Source organism: Perca flavescens, chromosome 21, assembly GCF_004354835.1.
Source record: "Perca flavescens isolate YP-PL-M2 chromosome 21, PFLA_1.0, whole genome shotgun sequence".
Classification (NCBI taxonomy): Eukaryota; Metazoa; Chordata; class Actinopteri; order Perciformes; family Percidae; genus Perca; species Perca flavescens.
Window position 1 is genome coordinate 28,554,089 of NC_041351.1, and position 15,871 is coordinate 28,569,959.

At 38.2% G+C, this 15,871-nt stretch overlaps 1 protein-coding gene across 7 annotated transcripts in view; it reads right to left on the reverse strand.

Moving 5' to 3' along the window:
* The window catches only part of ryr2a (ryanodine receptor 2a (cardiac)), a 261,766-nt gene that overhangs the window by 42,678 nt on the left and 203,217 nt on the right, over nt 1-15,871 (reverse strand). For all 7 annotated transcript variants that reach the window (XR_003691303.1, XR_003691302.1, XR_003691301.1 and 4 more), the window contains 14 exons: nt 14,864-14,923; nt 13,078-13,212; nt 12,068-12,180; nt 11,846-11,942; nt 11,627-11,733; nt 10,557-10,608; nt 10,348-10,398; nt 10,142-10,241; nt 9,404-9,483; nt 8,646-8,722; nt 7,880-7,953; nt 2,718-2,798; nt 2,004-2,092; nt 571-699 (listed from right to left, as the gene is read on the reverse strand). Coding sequence is in view for 4 of the 7 variants with exons in the window: in XM_028567569.1 (XP_028423370.1) it covers nt 571-699; nt 2,004-2,092; nt 2,718-2,798; nt 7,880-7,953; nt 8,646-8,722; nt 9,404-9,483; nt 10,142-10,241; nt 10,348-10,398; nt 10,557-10,608; nt 11,627-11,733; nt 11,846-11,942; nt 12,068-12,180; nt 13,078-13,212; nt 14,864-14,923 (1,245 nt within the window). In the remaining 3 variants the exon portion in view is untranslated. The remainder of the gene's footprint in view (nt 1-570; nt 700-2,003; nt 2,093-2,717; nt 2,799-7,879; nt 7,954-8,645; nt 8,723-9,403; nt 9,484-10,141; nt 10,242-10,347; nt 10,399-10,556; nt 10,609-11,626; nt 11,734-11,845; nt 11,943-12,067; nt 12,181-13,077; nt 13,213-14,863; nt 14,924-15,871) is intronic.

Below are 15,871 nucleotides of genomic sequence, written 5' to 3' on the forward strand. Positions count from 1 at the left end.
TGTGTTGTAGTATTAAATGGGAAGCATTTAAAATAAATAAATAAATATATATATATATATATATATATATCTATATCTATATATATATATATATATATATATATATATATATATATATAGATATATATATATATATATATATATATATATATATATATATATATATATATATATATATATATATATATATATATATATATCTATATATATATATATATAGATATCTATATATATATATATATATATATATATATATATATATATATATATATATATATATATATAGATATCTATATATAGTCTTGTATCCGTGATCCGATCTGAACCGTGAGTTTTGTGATCCGTTGCACCCCTACTACAGATATTGTACAATATCAATGTCATGTTGCTTTTCAATCTGTCCATAGTAGAATTATTTTTCTTTCAGTGCACTGATTTCTCATCAACCCCAAAACAGAGAATCATGGCTACTGCCCACCTATCCCTAACCTCATCAACGCTTGAGAATACTCTGAGAACTACAGTGTGTCAGTTATTACAGTGACTTCAACAGTGATAGTCTTCTCGTACCTGGATGTACTCGGTGAGTGTATTGAAAACCTGCTTGGCCACATTTATTGCCTTGGAGAAATTCCTCTGGCCCTGCTCGTCAATAACATCTTTACCAGAATAATACCAATAGAAATCGCTGATAGACTCCTGGAGAGAGTCCGGAGGGAGTAGGGGAGGGGGAGGAGGATGAGGAGAAGAAAAGAAGACAACAATGACACTGATTAACATTGAGTTAAAACATGACAGTATCAGAAGTAGTAGAATATCACTGTGGAATAGAATCTATTGAAAGGGTAATGTATAGAAAATCTATAGAATCTTAAAATGTGAGAAATGTAAATAATCGTCTGTGTACCAGACAGCGAGGTCAATCACAGATTTACTGATGCTAAAATTGAGAATATGCATTATGCATATACTTTACACAGAGTGAGCAGCAGCTTCTGAAGGAAGTATGATGAAGAGAAACACTATTTGTAAAGAAGAAACACGGCCGCTCTAATGAAACACCAAGAGAAATGCCTGAACCGCCTGAAAGCGCAAGTAGCCTAGAAATATACATTAACTGACCGTCATAAATATAATATTTAATAATTATATTAAATTAAATCATAATTATATAATTCATTATTATATTCAAGGAGTTAGGATAATTATTTGCACAAATTAACGATTGTAGCCTACTGTTTTGCCTTAAAGTGAGCAGAAGATAATGTTGGAAAATTTAGCATGAAGATCAATTACAACCACTAATGTACAATGCTAGAATATGATGCACTTCTCTCTCTCTCTCTCTCTCTCTCTCTCTCTCTCTCCTATATTGGCTAAAATATAAATTTCCTAAGTAACATATTAACTTCCACTGCTGTCTTTTTAGGCAAAGTGTACAACAGTTTGTGTAAATGACAAGTAACTTTGTTCATTAATATGTATATGTTTAGGCTATCATTCAGTCGGTCCACTTCTGCCACGTTTTTTAAAAGCAGGCTAATAAGAATAAGGTAAAACCCACTGCTGATGAACAGAAAAGGCTCCAGGATTAATACATCCTGGCTGTTAGACTGGTCAGGACCAGGCTAGCTGTACAGAATAAATCTCCATGGTAACTTAGGTTCCTCTGCTTTGTGAAACCGAGTCAAGGCGATATTGAGCCAGGTTAACTGGGAAACTCTGGCTTAATACGCTGTCTAGGTTTTGTGAAATAGCCCTTTGGACAATTTGTTGTCAAGGGGTGGTTAAGTTCACACTGAACTGTCCTTTAGAAGCACTTAGTCAAAGTTTGATTCCTCTTAACTGAATGAGAGTTACATGTTTTTTTTTTTTTTTTTTTACACTTTATGAGAACTGTCTGACGCTGTGAAGACTTATTTAATTTCAGTTTCAACCATGGGAAATATGTCCATACGAAATACTTCCTTATGAACCTGCAGTAGTGAACACAAAGAGCTAACCTGTACTCTGAGGAGGTAGTCAACAGTAGAAATAATGATGTTGACGGTCGTGTTGTTTCCTGTTTGCGTCCTTAGGTAGTTCTGGAAGTCTGAAACAGGATATTGCAATAGATTGCAATTTTGCGCTTGTAAATTGTTAAATGAATAAATAAAGTAGTGGTAACATTTCTGTTAAATATTGCACAACATTTTATGTAAAACCTAGGACATCAGAATAAAATCCACATATAGAGAAAAGCTTATCAAGTCAGAAATGTGAGGAGTCATCTTCTGATAAATCTGCATTTATCAGTGGGTTAATTAAAGGGATACTTTGCCGATTTAAATCCAGCTCTTTGTGATCTTTGTGTAAAACACACTGCCCACACAAAGATGACTCAGAGCTGAATTTAAATCAGCAAAATATCTCTTTAAGACATGCAAAAAAGTGTATGTTCTTTGACATGTTGGTTAAAGAAACAAATTTCCCATACATTTTTCAAACTGCAATCACATCTCTTAATAGTAGTTATTTAACGTTGTAAACTCAACAATTGTGATAAAAATGGGGTGCGACTTGAGCTGTTAGCCGGTTGAATGTTTTCACAACCCAGCGGAGTCAGGTTAACACCTAAAAACACCCTCAGCACTAACACATTTACCCCCAATTTAGATGCTCAGTCATATTCCTACTGTAGACCGCATCAGTAAGTGACAGAGAACTTGCACACACACCTGAGTTGTGTCCTTCACAGAGCAGCTGCAGGAAGCGGAAAAGGTCACAGGTGAACTCATCATCCTGCATGACCTTCTCACCTGGCCGGAGAGAAGAAACACATCCACACACATACATGCACACATACACACATACACACACATAACACAGACAGACGCACATATGCACAAGCACATACATAGATTTGCACAAACATACACACAAGAACACAAGCGTGTGCAAACACACACACACACACACACACACACACACACACACACACACACACACACACACACACACACACATTCATATATACAGACACACATACACATAAAAAAGTCAGAGAACAGGGGAGACAAAAGCAGACAACATATAGGAAAGGGATAGACGAACAAGAAGATGGAGAGTGAAGAAGTATTAAAAAGAGATGGTGCTAATCCCCTGTGTTTTCTTACAGTCAGTGAAAGGTGTAAGGTTATAATACACCACTCTGACCTAACACGCACGCACACACACACACACACACACACACACACACACACACACACACACACGGACTCTTGGATGAGCAGTGGGCAGCCACAGCACTTGGTGGTGGACTGAAGTGGGTTGGTTTTTAAACTGCAGCATTTTACAGTCAGGACTGGTTTCATGTTTTCTCATAGATGGTTTGTTTTTACAGAAAAGGTGATGGTTGCTGCTTGTCTTTGTAGATTATGCATAGATTACAAATACATTGAGGAAGTGGAGGACAGCTGCTCTGACTGTGTTAAAATGCTGCTTTGAACCAAGGAATGCAAAAGGAAAAGAGGGTCAGAGAAAGGAAGATGAGACACTTTACGAAAACAGAAACATTGACAGAATACATCCATACGATATGACAACAAACTGGACTAGGCTGAGGGAGGAAAATCTGTAGGTCTGAAACAAGACTGAAAGTGCAGTTTTCTTTTATAATGCAGGCAATTTAGTGGACGTGCAACATTTTCTATAGCTCATTCCCACCAGGATGTCAGAGGTTTACTTTTTCTAGTGGCCCAAAATGACTGAATGACTTGTGCTGATGTCCACCAAAAAAGAAAAAGGTCTGATGCATCTGCTAACAAATATCAAAACGTAATTGTTATTATATGTTACTTAGTAACAGGGTAAAATGTAACCGAGCCTCCTCCACAAAGGGTGTGTTGTTTGGATTCAGGAGTTCCTGAAAATGTTCCTTCCACTACCAAACACGTGTCAGCAGTTCACTGCGCAGCTAAAAACCCGGGCCTTCTTCTGAGTCGCCAGACCATTTTTGAGGTCAACTGAAAGCCCTTCTCTTTGGACTCCAATAGAATTCTCTATTTTAGTGAGTAACCTAACTCTATCAACAATAAAAAAAAGATCTAATGTTTCTTCAATGACAACTTATTTCAAAGATTGTAAGAAAAAGTTGAAATTACTATTTAGCGATTATGTAAAGGCACTTTCAGGCTTATTCCCAACACAGTGGTAAACTAGATGAAGGGAATATATTTTTCACAGTTGAAAAAAAAATGATGAGACAATATAAACCTTTTATTCCTTATATCTTCACAAGGATTATAAATAGGATTATGATAAATGACGAGGAAGTTAAGGATGTGGTGTACAATAAATGTGCATAAAATGTCCTCTAGTCCAACAATAACGTGAGGTTGTAAAACTATACACAGTATAATGCACGACTACAACTACAACCAAAAATACAATACTGGGGTGAAGATAAGTCCAAACATAAAATCATAAAATAAGGACGGGTTATTCAAATTAAGTTTTAGTCATGAAGGACACAAACACTGACTACAGACCACAGCTCAGCCAGTAAACAGAGAGGAGGAGGGAGGAAAGAAGGAAGGATCAGAGTTCACCCCCATCCATTTAGAGAGCAGTATGGCACAAAACAGCCACTTTAAAGTCCAACAACACTTAGAGAAAAAGAGGAGAGGTGGACCAAACACAACGGATGAAAAGGTAAGAGATGAGAAATAAGCAGGGCTGCAACCACTGGCAATTTATGTCTTCAGGGGTTTTTTTTGCAGATGAATGTATACATCAAATACTTCATCAATAATCTATTATATAGAATATCTCTAAATGTGCTGTTTGCTGCTGAGCAGGTAGTGAAAACAGCTGCCTGATGCAGTGATGATGAGAGCACTGAGACGGAACCAAAACAGTAACGTAGCAAACTGTAAAACCAAAACGACGAGTTAAAATGCCATTATACGTAGTCATTTGATCAATTTAATAAAAAAATAAATAAGTGGAGGCTTAATCTACCATTTTGGTCGGCTGATTGTGGTATTTTTGTATTCATTGCAGCCCTTAGAGAGCGAGTCAGAAAGGACAGAGATAGAGGCTGAGAACACAGATGGGACTGTACACTTCACAACGGATAACAACCAGCACAATAACCATCTCCATTACTAAGACAAAACAACCAGCTGACTTTCGGTTGACTACATGACCGAGAGGGTAAGGGTGGAGGATGGTAAATATTAGTAATATTTAGAATGTGCCAGATACTGTACAAATCCTGAGAGGGAGGCATACATGGGTTCAGGTTGTGACACTAACTACATTTCTACTACTGTGCCTGTACATGTCTGGATTTTTAAATCTTAACATCTATATGCTGTATTCAAAAGAAGTAATCATAATCATCATCAGTTTGCTTATTGTGGAAGAGGAAGATGTGAAACATTTTTCTTCAAAATTCAGAAGTGGACTTTAAACAGTATAAAAAGACCAACTACAAAAGCAACCAGAGAGCAAATTATAATTGGCCTAGCAAGAAAAAGAAAGATTAGAATGGTGAGGGAAGAAAAAGTAGCTACAAGCACAGAGCCGGTAAGGACGAGGTCTGAAGGTCTACACTCAGGACCTGGACAGAACTGACACAACAGCTAACCAACCATAGTGAAAGAGTGAAAGAGAGAGAGAGAGAGAGAGAGACAGAGATAGGAGCGAGACCAACCAACACACAAGGAAATGGCAGAAGGCATAATTACCACGCTCATGAGTGATGACTGAGGAAGGGAAGAAGGTGCAGTAAACCAAAATGAGAAAAGGAAAACAGGGGGAAGAAAGAAAGAGAGAAAGAAAGTAAGAAACAAAGAAAAAGATTACATATAGGGAAAAGAGATTTCAAAATTCCGAATTTAGTTGTTTGGTCAACATTGGAAAAAAATAATGTGTTGACAGAAAACCTGTGCAGCTCAGTAAAACTCAATAGGAGTCATCAAAAATAAATATAATATATTTAAAATATTAAAAATATAACATCAAGACCATTTGCATTTTTTTTGCTTGTCTGATTGTGGACGTGCACTCACAGTGAACTACTACTAAATACTTTATATTTACAAGACAATGATGAGGAAATTATGATTAGAACCTTCAGCTGTGCCATGACTAGCATTATGCTATAATAGGTGCAGTAATGATTAATACAAAGTCAGTTTTTGTAATTACTGTTAGATCAATCCCGGAAGTGGAACGTCGTGGATATAGACTATCTGTCCAATCTGAATTTTCTGTTGCACAACTAAAACTACTTTTGAACGTACACGTTCCACCAAAACAAGTTCCTTCCCGAGGCTATTTAGCAGAGGCCCCATCATTGTGTCCAGGGCTTAGCGCTAGGGCTGGGCAATATATCGATATTAAATCGATATTGTGATATGAGACTAGATATCATCTTAGATTTGGGATATTGTAATATCGTGATATGACAAAAGTGGTGTCTTTTCCTGGTTTTAAAGGCTACATTACAGTAAAGTGATGTACTTTTCTGAACTTACCAGACTGTTCTAGCTCTTCTATTATTTGCCTTTTCCCCACTTAGACATTATGTCCACATTACTGATGATTATTTATCTAAAATCTAAGTGTGAAGATATTTTGTTAAAGCACCAATTGTCAATCCTAGAATATCGCCACAATATCGATATCGAGGTATTTGGTCAAGAATATCGTGATATCTGATTTTCTCCGTATCGCCCAGCCCTAGCGGGGTCTCCGAGCAACGAGGTAGCGGCCCCAGCAGCAGGTGCCAGTTGGCTGTCACGTCACTTTATGGAGCTTCTCAACTCACGTAACTTGTCAATTTGCGCAAGGCAGCCTATATTTGAAATTTCTCGCCTAAAACGTTCTCAGAAGTGAATTTAGTGGTGAAATAATGGACGAAAATTGTCAGACTTGAGACCCTCCAGTCTACCGTGACAAGCCAGCTAGTTGCGGCCGTCATTGCCTTCTCGCCGGCCGGCCAGTGAAGCTGCAAACGTGCAAATATTCATGTTTAAGTGAGGTGAAATGAAATAATGATAGGAAGTCAGAAATGCAGAAATGTCATACTTCTTTTACAAGACCAGAAATTACTTAAAAACAAACTCCTATGTCATTGCTGCACCTATTGTAACATGATGATAACTTACGCACCAACTTATGCATAAACAATTCCTCATAATTACCTATTATTATCCAGTGGTTAGTTAGTTTGCAAGTTATGACTGTATTTTAAAATCTAATACTACAAAATAGTAAAACAAAAGAGAATTTTGATTTGAGAATTGAATTTTGAAAAGTATCAGTCTAAGGGATGATTGTGAACATTTGTAACAAAGGTATACACACATAAAATGTAACAGGCAAATCATAAGCACATACACATGTACACTAGGAAATCATACTTGATAATGCATATGGAAAACAGGTAGTACTGCATAACCACTTGATACAAATCAACAAATCGCTCAACCAAAGGGATGACAGGATAAATGGGACAAAGCAAGATAAAGAGTGATGATTTGACAAGGAAAAAAACACATTTTTAAATGTGTTGCTTTCATGTCTTCTTGGGAAACACTGATATTTTCAATTGGAGAAAAAAAAGAAAAAGTTTTTCTTTCAGCTACCTTAGAATGAAACCAATGGTTTTAGCAAGCAGTGATTTGTTATAGGTAGCTTTAAATGTACTGTACCATCCTTAGGTTAATTTAAGTGACATTTGAGAATTTGACCTGCACCTGGTGAAGAAAAGCATTTTAACATCAACAGACTATATGTCGTCGGGAAATACCAATCTCCATCTCAGGAAAAAGAAATATTCATAGAACTTTTGCTTCTATTGCTATGACTATTCAAAAATACAGCTTACCTGATCCCTCCTCTGTCACCATTCCCAGTCCTTCTGCTTTGTTCTGCCTCTCAAATGCATTTAGATCCAAAACACTAAAAAAAATAAAAAATAAAAAATAAAAAATCGTGAATCTCTGTCATTTTGTGCTCTCTTCACTGACCTTGGCCCTGATTGAGCCCTGTTACTATAAACCATTAAAACTGTTGAATATTAGCAGTTCCTGTTTGCAGTGTAGACATAATTGTACAGACAAATATCACTGGATTAATTTGATGCTGAAGAAAACTAAAAATGTGATGTGGATGTTTATTTGCAATGGATGTAATAATGATATATAAGTCAGACTGAATCTAGAAATATGTGCATCATGCCTGTGTGTTCAGATTTGACCATGTTATGAAAAAGTTCAATTTTTGATGCAATCTGGCTCTGGAGTTGTTAAAGTTAAAGTTGTAGGGTTGGGTTGCTTCATAGTGAAACAGGGATATAAATGAGACGGTCCATGAAGAAATTAAAATAATCTGATTTATGCCCTACTCTCATTACTGGTCATAACCAGATGATGTCTGAAGTGTGCATGTCAATATAGTCACTGTGACTTGGATTTTTTTGTTTCTTTTAAATTAATTTAATCAATACTTTTTAGCTAAATAGACTTGCCTGCTCTTTAAGTGAGCCTGTCAAAAACCCCCAGTCAGAACCCAGTGAACAACCCACCTGTGTTAAGAATACATTGTAACTATATGTGTTTCAGTCTTGAAACAGGAAGAGTTTGTAGTATTACCTGCAAGACTGCATGAGACCAGCCAGACTCTGAAAAAAGCCCACATCCTTTTTGTCTTTCAGATAATCCAACATTTTCTGTCAAAGAAACAGAGAAAACCACAAAGGACAATGAGACAGATGAGCTATATTTCAGACCAAAATATGCTTCAAAACAAGTACAGGAGGTGGATACAATAATATGAACAACTATACGGTATGGTCTTAATTGCACATTGAGAACAGGGTCTCAACAAACACAATACACTTCACAGGAATACTGAATTGGTTTGAATTTATTGTACATTTGTTCCTGTTATTCAGTCCGATACAACCGGCCTGCCCAAACATCGACAGTCCCTTTACCAAGCTCAGAATGTTAGAATGAGGTCAGAAGGTTTTTGTTGACATTGTCAGAAATGTGTAAATTCAATTATAGGTTCATTATTCTCATAAGTACAGTAAATGTGGTGTTGTACTGGATACCATTGTACTGAGAGGTGAGATTGTTGTTGTCGTCCCTATTTACATACATTGAGTGGATAGAATATTAGGAACCCCTTTGAATATGATACAGTCCAGTATAACACCATGATTTACTATGACCTCCAAACTGAAACACATAATCTAATTAACAGCTCTATAAAGGTGGATATTATGACACTATTGCATTAGAATTTACAGGTTTGACAACTGAGCAAACAATGGAAACAGCAACAATGAAAGAATCATAATAAAACTGCCATGTACATGACAGAAACAAAAGTAACTTTGAAATACCTGCTGTACAGTAGAGTTTCCTCCATTGAGAATAGCTATGCCCAGCTTCAGAGTAGAGGCCACCATGGGACCCATCTCACCTGGTGAAGAGGAAACCACACAGAGAAAACAACTGGACACTAGTTCTTCATCTACCAGGAATCAGGGTCATTCCAAAGTCCCTGTCTCACCCAATGAAGAATCAATGTACTTTAACATGTAATAACTTAGCCCCCACTCTCATGCAGAGAAGTCTGATACATATGGCAATACAACCAGTCTATAGACCCAATCACAATGCTGGTTTGCAATAACTTCTGGATAAAAAACTTGTGCGTCCCGTACATACAATTTAACAGCACTGACCGAACGGAAACGATGAACAACTGGATACACTCTCATGTCATTCATTTTTAAAACTTTGTTTTTGCTTTCATATGTCAACAGTTTGATCAACGTTAGCTTGGAGAGCTAATTTACCTGTGTCTACCGGTGACACTGTTGATGATTAGTTGATGTCATTATTAATCCTGTAAAAATATAACTGTAAAAGTTTGAATAGTCCATAGTTGTAATGGACGCTGGCTGTTTTTAATTTGTAAACACTTTTAAAGAGGCTTTGGAGTTGTGCAAGGTAGCACATTAGCACTTCAGCTTACACCTACATGCATAAACCTGAGCACAGAAAGTGGCTATATAGCCCAATCATTCAAATAGTAGTGTTACAGTAAAGTAGTTCCAGTGGGAGGCAGGACCTACCTTTGCTAGCGCTGATGGTTTGAAGCACCATCTCAGCAGCTCCTCGGTCATGCAGCCGAGCCTGCTGATACAACAGCTTCTGCTTCTCCATCTCCTTCTCCTGTTGTTAAACAAGACACACGTCTGACAGGCAGCAGCATACATGTTTACAGCCAAGACCATGATGGGGACTGACCGATAGACCGAGTGAACGGCTGATCACCTACTTCAAAACTCTTCACTTCCTCTCCATCCTCATCTTCTTCATCATGACAACTCTGAAGGAGAGAAGAGTGATAAAAATGAGAGTTACATGTGGACAGCAGAGGGAAAATGTGTTGCAAAAGGACTATCATCACCCTGTGATAATCCAGCTAATTCACTTCTGAGTACAGTAATGAAAAGGTTTCTAGTGCTGGTATTCAGTAGCTGGTACCTTAGCCATGATGTCAGCATAGGCCATGTAGAGATTATCCTCATCCAGTTTACTGCAACACAAAACACACACACACACACACACACACACACACACACACACACACACACACACACACACACACATTAGCACAAGTTGACTGACTACACAATTGACTGAACAGGCTCTATTATTAAAGCTGCATCAAGCTCTTTTTTTTATTGCAGCAATGACTCAAATGACTCTGGTTATATGAGGGGCCCACTGGTACTGCTGATCCCACTGACAATCAAGTGCAGCTGCAACTTTTAGTCACTTTATGCTTATCTTTTTGTTTCAAAACATGCTGGCTGGAAGCAAATCACAAAAAACCTCTCCCTTCCCAACAGCTCCCAAAACTCTTCAAAGAGCAGATATAAACAATTGAGTTGAACATCAGTTAACTGTCAGACAGATCCACATACTTTCTTGGCAGAGATAAACTTTGACTGGACAGATAGAGGACTGCCTTATTTTACTAGTAAGGATGCAGTATGCCAGTGGTTTCCCCCCGCCCCCACGTTAAGAACACAGAGAGTGAGAGGGGTGTGCAACAATCTGTTTCTCTCCGCGAAGGGATAGTCAACGAGACGACAGTTGGCAGTCGAATCAGGCTCCTTAGATTGAACCGTGGTCCCCACTTCGTATTTCCTTGCCTTTGTTTTAGTAGTTGTGGTGTTTGGTGTAGCTTCTTTGTCTGCTTTATGTTTACCTGGCAGTCCTTTCACAAATGCGTCCATGCTTTGCTAGCAGTGCAGCAGAACCATGCATTATTTATTTATCGTTAATTGCGCACCCCCTGTTACAACTCCGGGCCTCCCCTAGGGGGTGTGCCCCCCAGTTTGGGGACCACTGCAGACATTACCTTTAACTTACTTACTTGTTTTTATGTTACATATTGTCTGTGTTGTGAAGGAACGGATGGGGCACTGTGTCCAAAACAAATTTCCCCTCGGGGACAATAAAGTGTATTCTATTCTATTCTATTACTGTATGTTGGAGCAGAAACATATGGTAGAACCTTGTCTTTACATATATCTACAAGAACCCACCACTTCTCTGTGAGGGCTGTTCTACTGAATAGCTGAATGAGCTGATGCAGCGGATCAATGTGTTTTAGCCCCTCCTCTTCCTCTGACGGCTCCTGGACACCCGGTTTCTGAAAAAAACATTCACAATCATAGAGACTCCATGGTAAACACTGAAAAAACAATAGCCTTAAGGACTGTTAAGGACAACTTTAAAAAATAATTCCACTGCAACGAACTTACAGCGAGGTCCTCTATGAGTTTATCCTCAAAGTAGTGTTCCTCTGCCTCAATCCAGGTCTTCTCATAGCCCTGCAGGAACAAGTTGACAGCCCGGTGCCTAGTTTGGAGGAGATACGATGGGAATAAAAACTTCCTTATTAGATACAACACATGCACAGTATACATATGTGCCCACTGTATACACTGTATGTGTGTGTTGCGGTGTGGGGGGGTGTAATATACCTGGGCAGGTTATAGAGTGGTGCCATCCTGAAGCAAGCAACTACTGCTCTCTTCCTCTGTTTGGACAGCAGTTTGTGCCACACAGCCTTCTTACTGCGCTGAGGATGTTCAACCTAAACACACAGACTGAACAGACTCACTACTAGAGCTTTACAATCTTCCTCTGTAACAAAAATGTTTATATTCAAATTATATTTGAATATTTAGTGATTAAATTCAGCATATTATTAATATTTACTACCCTACTCAGGCTTATTCATTGCTAATGCCACTACCAACATGTGGTTGTTGTTATACGTTCTGTCCACTAAAAGGACTTCCAACATAGCCTCAAAGGGGCATCTACGTCATGGCGCATTGCATTTCTGGCACTTTGCTTTTTTTACATTCATTTTCAACACAGAGCAGAGAGGACTATGGTTAACTGCTCCTCAGATCTCTGCAGGGTAAATCCAGACAGCTAGCTAGACTGTCTAGATCTGTCCAATCTGAGTTTTCTGTTGCACGACTAAAACTACTTTTAAACGTACACATGTTCCACCAAAACAAGTTCCTTCTTGAGGCTATTCAGCAGAGACACCGTAATTGCGTCTGGGCTTAGCACCGCCCAAGACAATTGTGATTGGTTTAAAGAAATGGCAATAAACCAGAGCACGTTTTTCTTCCCTCCCGGAATGTTGTGTGGACTAGCCAGACCTTCCTCTGCAGCGCTGTGGAGGAAGGTCTGGCGATGCAAGGTCTGGCGATGCAAAAGTGCATTTGTAAACATCATTGCCTTCAAACAGCAGACATGTTTGTGTCTAATTTTGCAGTTGGGGCACCTTTAATAACATTAGCTCTTCTGCTGGCCAGCTTCTCCTTAAAAAAGCCGGTCTTCTTCAGGAGGAGCACATATGTACAGTACATCAACCCAAATATGATCACACACACACACACACACACACACACACACACACACACACACACACACACACACACACACACACACACACACACACACACACACACACCTGGTCTAGGTGGAAGAGGACATGAGCGATCTCCAGGACTCTCTCCACAGTCTTCTCTGGGTCAGAGGTGTCCTCATAGTGATTAGGGAGGTCTCTGTATAGAGCCATCTGCCAACGAATAGCTGGGTCCTCCAGCTGTACAAGACACACAGTCACTGAAGACATCTATTCAAATGTGTGTCAAGGCTGTGCACTACTATAAGCACTCAGATCAAATGTATATTTGGTGGATTTGAGCTAGATTGTGAACCAAATGTTGGAGCTGTTACGAGATGAATTAATTATATTTTATTGATGTGTCATGCAACTAAGCGGCCCATTCCACACGGAATTACATGAGACCAATACCAAAGTAATTTCATCCACAGCTTCCGCTCCAATGTCCACACAACATACTCTACTTTGCACAAAATAAAGAATAAAGAAAACATATTACGGAAGTCACAACACAATAGTGTAACCCATAAATTGTCCAACTAGAACTAAACATGTCATACATGAAACTAAACTACAGCCACAGAAACATAAATAAAGAAGTAAATAAATAACAGGGAATGTCACTTTCAGACAGAGAATCATCGATATAAAGCAGTCAAAAAAAACTAACAGATCTATATCCTGCCTCATCTCTTTTACTTTAACCTTGTCAAATAATTGCTGTCTTAAATCATGATAATGTGGACAATACAAAGCAAAACAAACTTAATTTTCAATTTCATTGAGATCACATAAATTACAGTCTGTCTTCCTCACTAGTGCCCGACCACCGATACAATTCAGACTATCCACTACCAACCCTTTTTAATACATCTGTTGTGTGTGTAAATATACACTACCGGTCAAAAGCTTGGGGTCACTTAGAAATTTCCATTCCAGACAGAATACCAGCAGAGATCAGTTGCATTGTTTTTTTTAATCAGGGCAGCAGTTTTCAGATTACATTATGTGCTTACATAATTGCAAAATGGTTCTCGACTGTTGTAGACAGAAGTGGCTGAAGAAATGCTTGAAATTCCATGCTTTTTGGTCTAAACGTCATACCCAAATTAAAAGTGGTACAGCTCCCATATACTTTGACACTTAGGGGTGTGCCTGATATCATTGGAAAGGAAACACTCAAGTTGTGTCAGGGTGATTCTAGGCCTTACTGACACAGAGTTACAGAGGCTAGAATGGAGAAGTTATAAATCTGTAAAATTATTAAAATACACTGCTGTAAACACATCTGACAGGTGACAGACAACACAGCATTAGCCATGTCTCAGCTTACTACAGAAAAAAATTCAGAAGCTAAAAGACTCAAAAATGGATTTTATATGAATTCTTTTCTACAAATATGTCTGTGCGTTTTTTTATTTCTATTTGAAAAGTGCAAATAAAAAAGCCAAAAAACTACAAAATACAACACTTCTCAAATACACAAACAAACCCACATCAATCACCTTTCCAATGATATCAGGCACACCCCTGAGTGTCAAAGTATATGGGAGCTGTACCACTTTTAATTGGTTTAGACCAAAAAGCATGAATTTCAAGTGTTTCTTCAGCCACTTCTTTCTACAACAGTCGAGAACCCTTTTGCAATTATGTAAGCAAATAATGTAATCTGAAAACTGCTGCCCTGGTTAAAAAAAACAATACAACTGATCTCAGCTGGTATTGTGTCTGGAATGGAGTGGAATGGAAATTTCTAAGTGACCCCAAACTTTTGACCAGTAGTGTAAAGCATGTCAGTTTATCTCAAAAAATACTTGGACAGTGTTATTAAAGCTCAAAGTATTCTTACCTTTCCTTGTAAATGGAGATTGTTCCTGATGATCTCTCGTACTTCATGCTCTGTGTCTTTCTGTGAACAGAGTAAATAAATGTACGCTCCATTGTCAGACAAAGATATGCATTACATTTTTAACATAACAGGCCTTGTACGACATAAAACATTTGTAATGATATAAGCAAAAAATATGTATGCAGTAATTTGGCTGCTATATGAAATTATTACAATCTGCACAATTCATACATGACGCAGTTTCAAAGTACAGATATTTTGAAATTTAAAAAGGAATTGGAAATAACTTTAAAAGATAAAATAAAATAAAGTGTTACCATGTACACAAACATGTACAAGCAGGGCAGACATATTTTGGGGCTGTGTGTTATTCTGAAGCAGCCTGAGGCCTATATTACGAAGCAAGATCTGGGGTTACCGAGGTAACTTTAAAATCTGCATTAAGCTAAAAACAGCTTAATGCTCCAGAACAATACTTTAATAGTGCAAATGAGGCACACTTTATTGTGTGTGCCTTATTTGCACTTTGTTCTGCACCAGCAACTACATGCATGTGCATAACATCGTCTTTTTTTAACTTCAGGTTCAACCCAGGGTTTTGTATATCACGACGGTGGGTCACTTGTTACCGCGTTACATCGCCGTGGTAACTTATGCTGAACACCTAACCTCGGGAGAAGGTTATGTTGGAGATCAGAGATCAAGCGGTGTAAAAGCACCGCCTACTGAGCAATCAATACTCGATTGATAACTGCATCACCGTTCTTATAGAAGATCATGTGGAGCTCGGTGCGAGGAGAGAGAGAGAGAGAGAGAGAGAGAGAGAGAGAGAGATGTGCTCAGAAAAGTTAAACCATTTAGGAGACCGACAAAACCTGTTAACATTCTCTGATGGGTATCTTTATGATATAGATTGTCAGCAGAGGCAATTACTTATCCTTGTCAGCTTCTTGAGCCGTTTGTTACCAACGCGGCACATCGGTTTTACATTTATTTTGTATTTGCTCC